Raw genomic sequence first — 16,765 nt, 5'->3', positions numbered from 1 at the left:
GACCGCCCCCCCGCGCCACCCCCCCCGCCCCCATCAGCAATGTCAGGCTCTTCTGTTTCCAGTCCTGTTCTCACCAGCATCTCAGGTTTGGCTGCTTTTCTAAAAAGCAAGAAACTGGATTTGTCTTCACAAACACAACAGTGACTTCAGCACCTACCGGAAATGATCCCCAGGAGCCTGAAAAGGGCACAGCACATACGAGATGTGCTGCCGAGGTCTCTGATGCCCTGAGAAGAGGGGGCGGGAGGGAGGTCCCTCAGGATTCACGTGCGTTCTCATCCGCAAATCTTGGCGGAACCCTAACATTCAATCCCATAGCACCTGACTCGCTTCTGGAGCTTTGGAAAACAATCTGGAGCAAGAACTCTGGCACCAAGTAAGTCCACGCACGTGCACTCTCTCCTGGTGCAGCTGTTGGGGAGATTTCTGATCCCAGGTGACCCACTGGCTCCCTTCCTGGTTGCAGGAGAGACTGACGCATTATTTCTCACCGCAACTCCTAACAGACAGGCAGATTTGATCAAAATCATCTAGAGCACAATGACAATTCTATGCGCAAACCTCACCGTTACAAATTTTACGAATAGGAAATAAAATGATAAAATAACTGTGTTTGAGCAAAAAAAAGACCGAAGCTTCTCATTTCTACCCTCTAGAATTACTGCTGACTCCAATACACCAAACTGTGCAGTGGCTTTGAAAGTAGGAAAGGGCCGTCTCCCTGCTGGCTCAGTGGGCCTCTCACCTCCGGGGCAACGAAGTTGGCTGTGTAGCAGGGGGTCATCAGCAGCCCATTCTCGGCTCGCAGCTGCTTGGCAAACCCGAAGTCACAGATTCGGATGGATTCAGGGTTTCCAGACTCGTCCATGTACAGAATATTGCTCGGCTTCAGGTCCCGATGAACAACCTGGAGAGGCACAAGGAATTACGCCTAAGCTGGGGCCCAGGATGGAGCAGGAGAGAGAAGCGGGGATGCACTCAGGAGATAAGGGTTTATTTGGAGTCGTTTATTCTGGGCAGGTCCTGAGGCAGGAAGCAATCGGCTGGGATGCTCTAATCTCTGTAGGTCCTCCCCCCTCTCTTTCTCTCACACTGACACTCAAAAATCGAGGACCCCACCTAAGCCCCTCAGATGGTGAGTATTTGGATGAATAAATAAGTAAGCATGTGTCCACGATCAGGGAGGCCCGCTGGGGCCATCGCACAGACAGACACTGGTGGTGAGCTCAGTAACATGAATGGAAGATTTCTAAAGATAAACATCTGCTGTGTGATGCCACGTTCCAGCGGGCAGGTGTCGGGCACCCCAGCGGGTGACGCAGACAAGGAGCCTCTGTCATGTGCACACGGCCAGCGGACAGAAATCCGAGAGCCGCATCTGTGCGGAGTGAGCGTCAGGGCGCTCTGAGCACCAAGGACGGGCCGGCAACACCTCAAAGCACAGCGGCTATTCAGCTGTTTAGGGCACAAAGCGGTTTCTTCTGAAGGGGACAGAGGCCGATTGTAAGAACACGTGGTGTGCCTGCATATGGCTTGGGCCCACGTGTCTCATTGTCCTGCTAATACCCAGGGAGAGGACAGAGAAGGGAGCTTAAAGGGCCACGGCCGGCAGCCGGCCTACAGGCCTGGCTCCGATGGCCAGGAAACAAAAGACTTCAGTTCCAGGTCTATTGCCCCCCCTCGTGCAACAGAAGCCAATCTGCAAAACCATCATCTGAAGGGCTGCTTCTACAGTCTGACCGTCCTGGGAAATGACCATCGTGCGGCCCTGGAGGAATGTCCTGGTCAGACGGGGCTGCATTTTAAAAGCTGACAGCCACACGTGCACGGTTGGCCAGGGAAGCACTGCTGCTTCCTGGGAGGTGCTGAGAAGGTGGGGGTCCGGGGCTGAGGGCAAGGGGTCTAGAAGCACGGTGCTGGGTTAGAACCCGGCTGTGCGTGCAGCGTTGGGCGCGATATGCAACCCTTCTGTGCTCTGGTCTCCTCATCTGTGAAAAGGGTGTGATCCAGAGTCTAGAACTGCCCAGACGAAGAGCTTAGAGCAGCACCTGGAACCCTCAGTGGTCACTGTCATTTTGTCACCATATTCCTTGGCATTGGTGGAGGAATTCAGTTCTCAACAGGGCAACTGGCGAACAGTCCAAATTTCCCTTTATCAAGCCCAAACTACTTTTCTGCTCTACCTGGTCTCGGTGAATTTAATTTCTTGACCTAGCTCCTGGACACACCGCGTGTGTGCCTAAAATCATTTAGACCCAAGAGGGATGGTTGTGATTCACAAGGAAGACGAGGACACCTGAGTTCCCAGCTCCTGAGCCCGTGGATTCTCAGCGCCCCCGGGTCCCGCTCCTCCTCTGTCCTCCCCCCCGCCCCCGAGGGGCGGGGCTGCCCGGGGGGCGGGGCCTTACCCCCTGGGAGTGGAGGTAGTCCATGGTCTTGGTGATGGTGCACAGCACGTCGCTGGCCTCCCGCTCCGAGAAGTACCTCTGCCGCAGGATACGGTCCAGCAGCTCCCCGCCCCGCATCAGCTCCATCACCAGGTACACGAACTTCCCGTCGTCGTAGACCTGGGGGTGGGGCGGGAGAGCACACAGGCCTCAGGGACCTCGCGGGCACCCTTGCGGGCCCGCTGGCCGCTGGGAAAGAGGGGCCGCCCCGGCAGGGGCAGGGGGCGCGTCAGTGCAGAGAGCCTGGAGTCTCAGTGTTCCCCTGGGAGCAGACGCAAGACTTCTGTAGAAAACGAGGGAAGATTTCCTAGGCATGCCAGACGAGGCTCTTCTTGGGGAAAAAACAGCTTTAATGATCTGCTGCTGGGCAGGGCATGGGTCAGCAGGGCTGAGAGCTGCGTGGATGGATTCAGCTGCCGTGAACCCTGGTACTGCCCCGCCTCCGGGAGAGCGACGTTCAGACTGACAACGCGGATGCTGGCCCAGCCCCAGGGGGCAGCGTTCCCCAGGGCCGTGCTTTTCAAACCTTAAGGAGCAGGTTGACAGGCCGGCCAGACCCAGCAGGTCCGGGGTGGGTGGGGAGCCTGACCCCGGGGGCCCTCTATGCGGCTGTGCCCTGTGAGGGGGGACAAGCCCTGGGAGTCCGGGAGGAGAGGAGGTAGGAGGGCTGATCTGCTTGTATTTCAGAAAAGCAGTACATAAAGAGAGCTTTAGTCATACTAGCGTTAATCTCCTGAACTTAAAAGACAAACCAAACCAACAAGCTCTGGGTCTCTGTCAGGCCGATGGCCCAGCAGAGGGGCCGCCCAAGTGCTGAGAAGAACCAGAGGGAAATGGTGCAAAGCACCTAACTACGGTGACTTTCTCGCTTCCAAGTCAATGATTTCAGAACAAATCACTAAAACAATCTGGCTGGCACGGAGCTCAATAAACGATGTGAAGTTGATCTTGTTGTATTCATTTCTGAGTTTATGATCAAATGCGCTACTTTCGAGAATGTGCCCAGGGTGACGTCACTCATCCGAAAGAGAGTCAGAGCTCTTCGGGAGTTTTCAAATTCGCTGATTTCTGTTTGTGGATCTTCGCATACGCACGACAAAGGAAACAGCAAGGGGACTGATCTCGTGCGGGGGAGCTGACTTGAGACCCACAGGAATGCAGCTGGGCTTCACTTCAAGCTGTGTTCACACAAGGCCTGTTTCACGCTTTCCTCAGAACTGAATTGGCATTTGGAAGCCCTCTTACTCCAGGCATTTATGGGGCCCGAAGGAAATGGAGGTGGCCCAGTATTTTGAGGTTTGGGGTTCACGATGCTGGGATCACTCTGGAGGTGGAGAGGAAGACGAGGCTCTCTCCCCTGCCTGACCCCCGAGGCCCGGCCCTAGGCCCCTGTGGACGCTGCCAGGTGCATCCAACTGGCTCCAGTGTGACTGGTCCCTGCTCCCTTCCCCTCTTTCAGGGACAGGGGCCACAGATCGCCCAGTCGGGAAAGCGAAGGGAGCTGGGAGGGGCTCCGGATCTGGAGTCTCAGATCTGGAGCCCATCTCATGGGCCCCACGCTCTCCATGACAGTGAGGTGAAACACACCTGGATGAGAATCCACACCAGCTCTCTCTCCTCTTTCACACGTGCGCATTATGTGATTTGGGAGGAGTGGGGTGCCATCAATGGGATGTGAATCAACGGCCCGGCAGGTCGGGCTACCCAGCTGCCGGGTGACCCTGAGGTGTCCGGGCAGCAACCCCCTCCGGCTCCGAGCTCCTGGGCGCCAGGAGCAGCTGGTGAGCCGAGCAGCCAGCTTGCACCAAATCAACGGTGGCTTCTGGCGCCAGCCGGAGAGACACAAAGAGCAAGCGACACCACTGCTGCACGGAGGCGCTTACGTCTTTGAGGGTGATGATGTTGGGGTGCTGGCCGTACCGCAGGAGGATCTCAATCTCTTCCGAGGGGTCCCTTTTGCTCTTATCGATGATCTGAAACAAACAGAGATGGACGTGAGGCTTCCAGCTGGCGCCTGCGGCGGGGACCCTTTCTGCCCCTCCTCCCCTCCGGCTCAAGCTCAACCAAGATAACCCACAACTGCCTAGAAACTCATGGCAATCCTTGCTTTCCCAAAGAGCAAAGGAGACTGACATTAAAAAGAGAGCACCTGCCTCCAGACACTAATTTTGAGCTATGGCAGGGTTGGATGAAGACGGGTGGGTTTGGGGAGCTCACACGGGCACCACCGAAAGCAGCAGATGCTCTGCTACCACTCGCGGCGCAGGCTCTGGGTTGGCGGCCTGTGCCCCCTGCTCCGTCCAAGGTGGGCCTCCGGCTGCTGTGCGTCTCTCGCCCTGTTCGGTGGTCACACGCCGGCAACGAAGTGAGACCCAGCGTGGTTCTCAGCAAGAGACGCCGCGGCGGCGTGCGTGCTGAGGCTGTGCTGTGACTTACACGTACGGCTGCTCCTTCTGGCTCCTCCTCCTCCTCCCGGCACGTGGGGCCCAGGTCTTAGGATGGCAGGTAAAATCCTCTTACCCCATGAACACAGATGGCTTCCAACCACAGGGTGTCATGAATGAAAGCCCACCTGGAAACAGGGGGTCACCTGTTGGTGCTTCCTGGGCCCCTGCGCCTGCTTCTTACGGGGACGGAGCTGGCTGGGGAGGGGACCCCACTCAGGCGAAGTCTACCGCACGCGTGTGGGAAACGACACTCAGAAGAGGACGATCGTTTCTGTGCATTAGTTTCACCCAAGTTCAAAACACTCGCCACGTGGAGGACGTGTAGTCATCTCACTGCTAGAGTGTGAGGGAAATGCACTCTCACTCTCTCACGTCCACGGCTCTAAGCGGAGGCTTGCGCGACACTCACTTTCTTCTTTAGATGAACTGAAAGCTCGGGTGGCACAGGACCCAGCGTTGGAGCTCTGCCCGCCCGACCCCCCGCCGCCCCTTCACTGCAGTGGAAGATGGTCGTGGTGCCCGCGCTTCTCTGTCTCGGTTTTAAACCCACTGCCAGGCTCTGACGACATCGGCGCCCGGGACCATGAGCCCCGTGACACACGTTGTTCAACAAGGAAAAACCCAAGCTTCCTTTTTTTTTTTAAAAAATAAATTTATTTACTTTTTGTTTATTTTTAGCTGCGTTGGGTCTTCGTTGCTGCACGCGGGCTTTCTCTAGTTGCGGCGAGCGGGGGCTACTCCTCATTGCTGTGCGCGGGCTTCTCATGGCGGTGGCTTCTCTTGTTGCAGAGCAAAGGCTCTAGGCGCGTAGGCTTCAGTAGTTGTGGCACGTGGGCTCAGTAGTTGTCGCTCGTGAGCTCAGTAGTTGTGGCACGCGGGCTCTAGAGCGCAGGCTCAGTAGCTGTGGCGCACGGGCTTAGTTGCTCCACAGCGTGTGGGATCTTCCCGGACCAGGGCTCGAACCCGTGTCCCCTGCATTGGCAGGCGGATTCTCAACCACTGCGCCACCACGGAAGTCCCAGCTTCCTTTCTTGACACAGCTTTCCTCCTTTTGTTACTAAAGTTCTAGCTAGGACACCGGGATTACTTCTGTTATTGATAGAAGCCAACACACAACGCATCCTTCTAGAGGAGATTTTTCTAAAGGCTCATTCAGTGGGGGGTGGAGGGGATGCCTTAACACGTGACGCCTAGGCGGCCGCGGGGCACATCCTTACGCTGCCTGGATCACACGCTGACCAAAAGGGTTCTAGGACCGTCTCTGCCCCAGCTGCCTGCCAGGCCATTCAATCCCTGGGCTGCGATCCCTTTGCAATGTGAGAAGGTTAAAATCATTAGTGGTTTTTTAAAAAGTTAGTGGTAGATTCATTTTTTTCAAATAAAATTTCATGATAAAGGAGATGTATTTTTAGCATAAATCACAATAGAATAGGATGCAAGATAAACAAGAAAGAGGAAGCCTTTTCTCTATGCCGATGGCCCAGAGCAGGGGGAGGAGGGAGAAGTTATGGGATCAGAGGGGCGGCTGCACGAACGGGGCACCCACAGGGGCTGGGGGCTCTACCCTCTTCCCTCCTGTGGTGTCCACCCCGGCAGAACCAACTGGAAGCCAGAGGGCAGGCAGGGTGGGGTGATGGGGTCCCTAGTGGGCACGGAGGAGAGGGTGGGTGCCTGCCTGGAAGGGAGGCCCCCGGGGAGTGGAGCCGAGCACGGGCTCCTGCACCTGCCCAGCCGGCCGCTACCTCTCCTATAGTCTGGGCAACGTGGGACCGACACACAGCAGCAAGTTCTGTTCAGACCCAGCGTTTTGATCCTGATTGTTGTCAGCAAAGGCTGGCAGCTTTTATCCACAAATCTTTTTCTGGGATTCTTTTGGGAGAAAGGTCCGGAAGAAGAGACACAGAGCAGTGAGGTGTGATGACCGGTCCCTGAGCACAAAGCCCAGGTCCGTGGGGGACAGCAGAGCCTGGTGGGTGGGTGGTTTGAGCACATTGTTCAGACGCATCCAGCAAGGAATTTCTTCTCCGTGGGGTCTGTTTCTTGGGATTGCTGTTGTGGGACTGGCTTCTAGTTCAAGCGAGCCCAGGTTAATTGAGTCCCTTATTTTGAGAACAGTCTTGTTTTATAATCTTGCTTACGCAGCAAAACCGAGGGAGGCATTCTCAGCAAGTATGTTCAGCCGCAAGGCCTCCTCTCTCCGTGCCGATGCTCAAATGATGCTGACAGACCACAAGCAGGGACGAACGGTGGATCTGTCCTCGCCTGCAGCAGGAGGCCACCCACAGGTCAGCACCCAACGGGGCTGGCAAACCAGACTCTCACGGGGCTGCTGTTTGACAAGCTGTGTATTTCCAGAGTCCGTGAAGCAAGTCTGGCCCCAGCAAAGGATGGCAGACCACGTGATTCTCCTCAGCAGGTGAAGCGTGCAGGTGGGTATTGGTACATCCTTATTCCTGGTGGCTGAGGGCGGGGGCAGGATTGGTCCAGACTTCATTGCCATCCACACACTCTCCCCTCTCCCTTTTGGTCTCTGCGTTTCCCCATCTTCCTCTTCCCCATCTCTCTCCAGCACAGGCTCCCCTCCTGGACACTGAATGGCGTGGGGCTTCGAGAGGGGGCCTGAGCTCACAGGCTGGCCGAACACCCTTCGGAGGCGGGCGTTTCTGCTGACGTGTCGAGAGGATCGATACACTTGACAGGAGAGGAGTAGAGCACGGAACCCCTTGTAAAATTCAACAGATACCCTCTCCTGTTCAATTACTTTAAACAAATGACACAGAGAAAGGACTCCAAGTTTTCCTGCCGGAAAAAATTAAAATCTCCATGCCAATCAGTTTTCCTTCTAAAAATAAGCTCTATTCACGTCAGGCATCTGTCAATTCCATTGCTTTTTCTGGTTGACAAATTACATACACAGTAGGAAAATGAGCCCAGAAAACGCGATGTAATTGTCAACGGTCTGCTGTGAATACAAATTGGGGCTCCTTCTGGAGAGAGCCAGCCCAGCTTCAGCCTTGAGTGTATCAGCCACCCTTCACTAGAATTAAGAACTGCATGACACAGACTCTTGTACAATTTCAAGGATCTCGCTTTATTTTTACCTGATTCTATTGCTACTTTAATAACACAAAAATCTGCTCCTGAAAGGACACGCAGCTGTGCTTCCCTCCAGGAAAACGTGGCCATGGCCAGTGACATCCATCCATCCCTGAGTGAGCCTCTCAGACAAAGAAGGGGGAAAACGTGCAAGTGGAGCTCTGAATGAAAAGGAGCGTGTGTCTGTATGTTGGAAGATAAAACAGGCCAACAGGAAAGGCTACAGCGACACAAAAGCTCCCTTAGTTTCTGATTCTTCAGTGACATTCCCCTTTTTGCTGTGGCTTCTGGTTCTGTGATCAGTAAAATCCCTACATGGCTGGATTGTGAATTCCCTGAGAACAGGTTTGTTTTTGCCTGGAACCTAGCTAGCACTGCGTCTGCCTCGGAAAAAGCGTTAATGAAAAACTTGTAAAAACGAACGAAAGGAGCTGGTTACTGAACAGGGAGTCCCTGCAGAATGAAACGCGTTCTACAGGCAAGAGGTGTTCTTTGGAGCAGTCGTACTGCCCACTCGGACAATAAAAAAGCCAAAGAAAGGGATGAGGTGATTTCGAATTTGAAGAAAAGTTCCTGATTGATATTTCTCTCTCTCTCTCTTTTTTCTTTTCTTTTTTTTTTGGCTGCACCACTCAGCTTGTGGGATCTTAGTTCCTCGAGCAGGCACTGAACCCAGGTCCCGGCAGCGAAAGCACGGAGTCCTAACCGCTGGACCACCAGGGAACTCCCGATATTTTTCTCTCTTAAATAACATTGGTCCTCGACACCACCAAGCACCATAACCGGGGTGTGGAGACAGGAAATGAGCTGCGAAGCATGTCAGGGGTTACAAAAGCCCTAAAGAAGGTACTGAAGGCAAGGAGGATGGGGAGGACCACATCGTGGTCAGAGAGATCAGCCCCCAAGCTGGGGAGGAAACTTCTGGGCTCAGGGAACAGTGTATCGCCCTTGTGGGAGGGGGCTGGGGACAGACGAGGGGCCTGAGGAGCTCCAGGAACGGGGCTCTGGGGCCCTGCTGGCCACTGCGAGGATCTGGGCTCCATCTGGGCGAGACGGACACCACTGGAGAGGGGGCTTTGTGCAAGTGGCAGTGTCCAGAATACGCACCTGACCGTGTCAAGCCACAAAGACCTAAGACCGAAATAAAAATGAAACCTTGGGCAATTTTTGTAAAGTGAGCACAGAACCTTTCATGAAGTAAGAATATTAATTATCTTTTCCTTCCAAATACACCTCTCCCCTTTGAATCCTGCTCTGTCACAGTTACTACGTCGCGGTTTTTCTCATTCAGCCATCCTAGCCCAAGGCAGGTGCGCTGGGGGGACACCCCCAGCGGGTGGAGGAGGGCGTCAGCATCCTGTCCTCTGAGGCCAGATTCTCCCGGCGGAGGACCCCGGGCAGCCTGGTGGTGTTCTGCCACAGCAGAAGGGAGGGACCAAGCCTAGGGACCCAGACTCTGAGTGAACCCACACTTACTGAGTCGCCATCCCATGTAGGCACTGCCCTAAAGGTTTTGTTAAGTGGTAGCTAGCATTGGTCTCACTAATTTAGGACCTGCGCATACATATGCAGCTGACAGCAAATGCAAAACCAGCAATCTTGTTGCCTGGGAATATACTGGGGTAGGTTGGTTTAAGTATATGGGTTAAGTTGAACTTAAATGCAGTTAATATGATGACAGAATAATTATTGTGCAAAATTAGGTACTTGTAAGACAGACATAGACTTAAAGCAAAACACAATGATATTTCCAAGAACGTGAGACCCGCTGTATCCCATACTCTTGAGTTCGGAGGCTGACCGTTCAGGGCTGGCACTGCCGTCCCCTCAGAAGGACCGCACTTGGATTCCTGCCCCTGCACAGAGGGTGGGAGCCGCTGTGCTCTTGGTCCATTACCTTCCTGCTGCCAAAACAGTGAGCAGAGGCTCAACAGAGCGGGAAAACCCGACCTCGTCTCCGGATACCAGCTGCTGGAACTTATCTACATAAGATGCCCCTTTAACTCTATGCTTTCGGCAGGGGTTCCCAACCTCGGCACCCAGACATTTTGGCTGGGTGAGTCTCTGGGGTGTGTGGGCGGGCGTCCTATGTAGGAGGCAGGGCAGCACCCTGGCCTCTGCACACCACGTACCAGCAGCGGCTCCCGCCCCAGGTGTGACAATCAGAAGGTTTCCAGACACTGCCAGCGTCCCCGGGGCGGGGGGCAAAATCACCCCGATGCGACGGCCTCGGGCAAAATCACCCCGATGCGACGGCCTCGGGCAAAATCACCCCGATGCGACGGCCTCAGGCAAAGCCCGTGTATTCGGGCCACAGTCCTACAGTCCACTGGGGACTTGCTCTCTTCCTGCTGCTCTGTACTCAGTAGGGAAGTTCCCGAACCCTCCCCGTAGCTGGAGGGAGGCCCCGACGGGATTGTCTCTCAAAATGAAACAGACACCGTTTTCCATCCAAGAATTTGCAGAGCTGGGTTTGCAAACTGTGGTGGCCCAGAGAGGTGATGATAAACTCTAGTGGCTGAATCTCAACGGGGCTTTTGCGGAGCTGAGATCCACTCTCAGCCAACTCACTGAACGGCACCCTTGGTTCCGTGTTATATTCGAGAACACGCTGAGCCGTGCAGTTTCTTAGTTCCTCCATCTGTAAGTGGGGTACTTGCTGCCCATCAAGATACAGAGTAGAAAAAAGCCCAAACACATTTCAGTTACGTTCTACCCGGAAAACGCTGGAAAGGGAACAGAATAATGACCCTAGGTGGGCTACAGCAGTTTGGGTAGCAAACGGGCTCATTCTGAACACTCTTTGCCATGGCACTCCTGCCAGCTCTTTCATCTTTGAAGGAAATCTGCCCTCGGATGGATGAACCGACCCGCAGCGAGCGGCTTAAAACGTTCCCCGAAACAGCCCTGGGTCCCGGGGCACTCATCTCACTGGAAAGTCGCTGCCTCTTCCTGTGCTTGGGTAATTCAAGCATCTTCCAGACAATGAATTATGACCCACCAGAGTCTCGGAGAGGATGAGGGAAATCCCTGTAGCGTCCACCTGCCCAGTTTACCCAGGGAACTTCAAGGCTTGTAAAACAGAAACAGGACGCCTGGCTCTTTCTTTATCCATCAGTTGCAGCCACAGCTCCTGGCTTTGTTGCCAGAGAGGCCGGGGCTGAAATTCCCCAGAAATTCCCATCGGGGGGTCTGATCTTTGGGGACCGAGTTATAAGCCGCTTGTTGACAAAGCGGATTCAGATGGTGTCTTTTTGTGAGAGCTGGATATGGAGACTTAAGACACTATTTCCTTTGTCTGGGGATTTATTTTCAGACACCTCCCAGTATCAGGCTGTTTTCTAGAAGGGCATCAGGGTCAGCGAGCTTGCCAAACACTAGACGGATTTCTTTGCACTCAATGGAAGCTGCAATTGTTTCTAGGACTGCTGCTGGTCACCTGATAAACTGTCTAAAGAAATTCTGCGAGAAACGACACATGCAGAAAGAATTTTAAGACGCCTATGCACGCTTATGAAGTATGTGAAATACATTTAAAATAAAAATGAAATTCTCTCGTCTGAGGCAGGACTAGGGTCTCCTCTCCACCACTGGCTCGTCTGGATACGGGAACGGCATCATCCGAGCTCCCCTACAAACTCTCCCAAGGGTGGGGAAAAATACAATTCCTCAACGATCCAAATCCCGAAATACATCAGACCCACATGCCAGTGGCTCCCCTTGCAGTCTCAAGCCCCCTCTCCCAGGAATTTAAAATCGTGCGGTGTTTCCTTCCGTCACGCGCTCCTCAGCGTGTTCGAGACACTGGGCAGGCTGATGACCATGGACCCAAAGGACCCACACACTGAGCCTTCCTCCAATGTAAACATTCTTTTTTGTTTGAGGAATTCAAGATAAACTTGCCAAAAAGCCACAAATTCCCAACCCAAGCTAAACCAACGGGCCTGCGTGTTTTGGGGCTGGTGACCTTTTTGACGGGGCAGAGCATTTCCTCAGGGCCAGAAGCATTGGGCAGACATCCCAGCGGGCACGAGGGTGTATCTGCTTTCGCAGAGCGGCCATGGAGCTGTGGGTGAGGTGGAACGAGGCCATCGCCTCATCGCCACTGTTTTGAACAAGTTTCTCAGAGCTCAGGAAGATCACAACGGACGGAATGACTCCTCTTACACGGCTGCCTGCTGGACAGGTTCCAGCTGTCCCCAAAAGTTCTTTGATGAGCAGGGTAGTGTCATGTGCTCCAGATGAGTTTGGGATAAGCCAGGATGGTCTGGTCACCATGACACCACCGGCCGGACCTGGGTCCTCAAGCGCCTCCAGGTCAGATGAGTGGGTGAGTGGTGGACAGACCAGCTCTCGCTCCCTTGGAGGGAGAATGTACAATTTATGCCTTTTACAAAAATTAGATTATGACTTTAGCAGAACGCTTCAGCTTTCATCCACATTTTACGCACCAGGAAACGCAAGAAACTGGTATCTTGGATTTCCAGATCAAATATTTAATTTAGCAACGATTACAGAAGCCAAAGGCAGGATGGAGAGAGTGCCAAACTGGGCTGTAGTTGTTATTCTTTTCTTATGTATTTATTTATTTATTTAGGCTGCACTGGGTCTTAGTTGCGCCATGCGGGATCTTTTAGTTTTGGCATGTGGGCTTCTTCGTTGCAGCATGCATGTGGGATCTAGTTCCGCGACCAGGGATCAAACCCCGGCCCCCTGCATTGGGAGCGCAGAGTCTTACCCACTGGACCACCAGAGAAGTTCCCTGTTACTACTGTTTTCTGTTCTTGATGATTCAGGGTAAAACTACCAGCTCTCTCCTTAAGGTTTTGCAAATATTACAAAATATTTGCTTCTATTTATTTCTTTGATTTAAGTTTTGGTGACTGTAGCTTCCTTTCCCTTCTCCTTTCCTCCTTCCCTCCCTCCCTCCTTCTTCCCCTCCTTCCCCAAATGCTCTGCCTGGCCCCCAACTCCATATTTTCCAAACTGCTGAGTGCCCAGAGCTTTTGTTCCAGCGCGTTTTATGTAGAAAGTTACTAAAGGTGGTCAGTACCTACACGTCGGCTGGAGCAGAACATATTCATGATTTGCAAAATAGTTTTTTAACGGGTGACCTAATATCAAAGCCAATGGAACGGCCCCGCAGCAGAGCTTAGAAGAGGCCGAGGGAGAGTGTCTGCGAGGCTGGGCGTGCCCGCCGGGGCCTGGGGCCTGGGCAGCTGCAGACGCGGCCGCCGCGTACCCCGCTCTTACCTTCACGGCGTACTCGGCGTCTGTGGCCATGTGCACACAGCGCTTGCATACGGAGTAGGCGCCCACCCCGATGTCCTCCTTGACCTCGTAGCCATCGGTGAAGCGGGTGTTGTTCCCGTGTAACTGCTGCAGAGAGAGCGGGCGGGCAGAGAGCGCGATCAGAGGCCTCTCGTGCAAGGGCACCGAACGCGGTGCAAAGGAGGCTTCAGCCCTTGCAAGTGGGGACACGGAGGCCAGGAGGTGGTGGCGCCCTCGGACCACAGTCACGGAGCTAGCTGGCAGTGGTTCCAGATCTCAACCCAGCTTCCCCATCTGTCGGGTCAGGACCCTGTTCTCAGACGCCCAGCACCCTGTGTTGGCTGACCTGCCTGCTTCCCCCAAAGGTCCGAGAGAGGTGAGAGGTCAGACGTCCCTGAGACCAGGTGCAGCTCTGACGCTGGTGTCCGGATGCCGACGTCTGATTGGGAATCTGACCCCCCGACGCCCCCTCGCCATCCTCACCCGACATGATCCCTTTTGAGATTCTCTACCCCTGCTCATATTTATACGGTGTAAAACTGCTTATAAAAATAGCACCTTCACTGACCCCCCGAAGACTACATTTCGTGATGGGAACTGGTGCCCACAAACCCAGCCACTCTCTTGCGGTGCTGGCTCGACTCTGCACAGCAGAGACCCCCAAGCGTGACCCCTGCCGGGGCTCCTGCCACAGACACACCACGATGACATCCTTCTCAGGACTCTTTCTGTCTTGAGGACGAACGTGAAGCATGGCTCAGATCACCGTCTCGATGACCCCGGGGAGGCGGGGGGAGGGGTTCGTTTAGGAAGTGAACCCCAACTCGGCGGAGACGGCTCACGGGTCCCCTCAGTGCGGCCACCTCCTCGCCCCGACCTGCTGGGGGCGAGCGGAGTCGGGCCCTACGGGATCCCCTGCGCGACGGGGGGCCGATTACCTGCACGACGGGGTGAACTGTGGCTTTGTGCAGGTCTTGCTGCGAGGGCTCCTGGGCCAGGCTGGAGGCCACAAAACTGAATCCTCTAAACAGGTGATGAGCGTTGGCGCTGGGGGGGACGCCAGGTGAGTCTGCAGGTACAACCAGAGAGTCAACAGCCGCGACGTGGTGAGGTAACCCTGTGGGTGTGTGGTGTGTGTCAGGTGTGTGTGGTGTGTGTGTGTGCGTGCATGTGCATCTCTGTGATGTGTGCGTGTGTGAGGTGTGCATGTGTGTGGTGTGTCAGGTGTGTGTGCGCATGTGTGTGTCAGGTTGTGCACGTGTGTGTGTTCGGTGTGTGTCAGGTGTGAGGTGTGTGTGCATGTGTGTGCACACATGTGCATCTCTGTGGTGTGTGTGTGTGGGGGTCAGGTGTGAGGTGTGCATATGTGCATGTGTATGTGTCAGGTGTGTGTGAGGTGTGCATGTGTGTTAGGTGTGTGCATGGTGTGTGTCAGGTATGTGTGCATGTGTGTCAGGTTGTGCACGTGTGTGTTCGGTGTGTGCACATATGTGTTTGGTGTGTGTGTCAGGTGTGAGGTGTGTGTATGTGTCAGGTTGTGCACGTGTTCGGTGTGTGTCAGGTGTGCGCGCACGTGTGTGGTGTGTGCCAGGTGTGTGTGCATGTGTGTGCGCACATGTGCATCTGTGTGATGTGTGCGTGTGTGTGACAGGTGTGTGTATGTGTCAGGTGTGAGGTGTGTGTATGTGTGTGTCAGGTTGTGCACGTGTGTGTGTTCGGTGTGTCAGGTGCGTGCACACGTGTGTTTGGTGTGTGTGTGTCAGGTGTGAGGTGTGTGTGTGTGGTGAGTGTGTGTGTTGGAGAACGAGGTGAAACGGAGATTAGACAGGCTGAACCATATGAAACCACACTTTATTCTGGGTGGTGCCAGTGGTTTAATACACGGCAAAAATACCCAGAACAAAAACGTGAGGGTAATCACTGATCATCACTTACTAGATATTCATTCTCAGCGGCAACCCTCTGCCCTGCGCACTCCAGATCGAGCCCAGAGCCACCAGCAACCTCGGGGTGAGCTGTCACTCCTGGGCCAGGGCAGAGGAGGCCACCCTCTGAGTTTCTCAGGTCAGCAGGAACCGGGCACAGGGACGCAGGCCCGGGCATTGGTGCCTCTTCTGTCCCCCCTGCCCCAGGCCTGAGGAGCTCGAGGGCAGCACACAGGGTACTCTGCTCCCAGGGACCCTCAGGGAGCCCTTCAACCGTGACCCCTCTAAGCTCTGTCGATTTGTTTGAAGGCTTGACTGCTGTCGAGATGGGTCCCAGTTCAAGTTTATCATTAAGAAAAACAAAAGGATAAAAGATTGGTGGAGAGAAAATATTTGCATCATATACAACAGACAAGGGACCAAACTCTCTATATGCAAAGAGCTCCCAGAGATCAATGAGAAAAAAGGAACAAGCCCAGAAGAAAAATGGGGGCAGGACTCAGATACCGACTGCTCTCCTACCTGAGAAGGTGCTCAGTCCCTCTAATGGGGGCACGTACACATTTAACCGGGGTAACACCTTGCCTAACAAATTAGCAAAATGTAAAGTAACCAGCTGCATGTAGGTTTGGCTGGGGTTGGACACTGCGGTGGTAGGTGGGAGCCTAAGCTGGCATAATCTTTGCAAGGTGGAAGTGGAGTTATCTACCAAAGTATAAAATACACCTGTCTTTTGAAGAGCAACTCGACTTCTATGAATTTATCTGACAGAATTACTTTCAAAAGTGCTTAGAAATAAATGTAGAAAATGTTTGTCCTGGTGTAGATACATACTGATACAATGGCATATTACCCAGCCTTTAAAAAGAATAAAATAATGCCATTTGCAGCTACATGGTGGACCTAGAGATTATCATACTAAGCGAAGTCAGAAAGAGAAAGACAAATACCATGTGATATCACCTATATGTGGAATCTAAAATACGACACAAATGAACCTATCTACACAACAGAAACAGACTCACAGACATAGAGAACAGACTTACAGTTGCCAAGGGGAAGTAATTCTAGGGAACAGAATTACTGGGAGTCTGGGGTTAGCAGATGCAAACTATAATACGTAGAATGGATAAACAACAAGGTCCTACTGTAGAGCACAGGGAACTCTATTCAATATCCTGTGATAGACCATAATGGAAAAGAACGTGAAAAAGAATATATATATATGTATAGCTGAGTAACTTTGCTGTACAGCAGAAATTAACACAACATTGTAAATCAACTATACGTCAATAAAATTTAAAAACAAACAAAATGTGATCTTTAAAAACTTTTAAAAAAGAGAAAAAAAGAAAATGTTTGTCTTAGCAATATTTGTAATAGCAAAACAAACAAACAAACAAACAAAAACTGGAGACAACCTGAATATTCACCACTGAGGAAACCATGCGCAAGACCAACAATGTTCATGGGTGCAGGTCACACTAGTAAGACTACGATACCCGGGATGAGACACGGCTGTGTGAACTGACACAATAGTCTGTCAAGTCAAAAAAGAGAAAACAAGCTGTAGAACGTA

At 53.2% G+C, this 16,765-nt stretch overlaps 1 protein-coding gene across 4 annotated transcripts in view; it reads right to left on the bottom strand.

Moving 5' to 3' along the window:
• The window catches only part of RPS6KA2 (ribosomal protein S6 kinase A2), a 300,754-nt gene that overhangs the window by 10,753 nt on the left and 273,236 nt on the right, over nt 1-16,765 (bottom strand). For 3 of the 4 annotated variants that reach the window (XM_059940846.1, XM_059940842.1, XM_059940844.1), the window contains exons 13-17: nt 14,200-14,330; nt 13,244-13,369; nt 4,331-4,420; nt 2,409-2,567; nt 746-907 (exon numbers count right to left, since the gene is read on the bottom strand). In XM_059940846.1, the coding sequence (XP_059796829.1) occupies nt 746-907; nt 2,409-2,567; nt 4,331-4,420; nt 13,244-13,369; nt 14,200-14,330 (668 nt within the window). The remainder of the gene's footprint in view (nt 1-745; nt 908-2,408; nt 2,568-4,330; nt 4,421-13,243; nt 13,370-14,199; nt 14,331-16,765) is intronic. The other variant, XM_059940843.1, reaches the window with a different exon arrangement.

The sequence above is a fragment of the Balaenoptera ricei genome, chromosome 12 (assembly GCF_028023285.1).
Source record: "Balaenoptera ricei isolate mBalRic1 chromosome 12, mBalRic1.hap2, whole genome shotgun sequence".
NCBI classification, from domain to species: Eukaryota; Metazoa; Chordata; class Mammalia; order Artiodactyla; family Balaenopteridae; genus Balaenoptera; species Balaenoptera ricei.
Note: the sequence above shows the minus strand (reverse complement) of the source record. Positions and strands in the feature narration are given on the sequence as shown.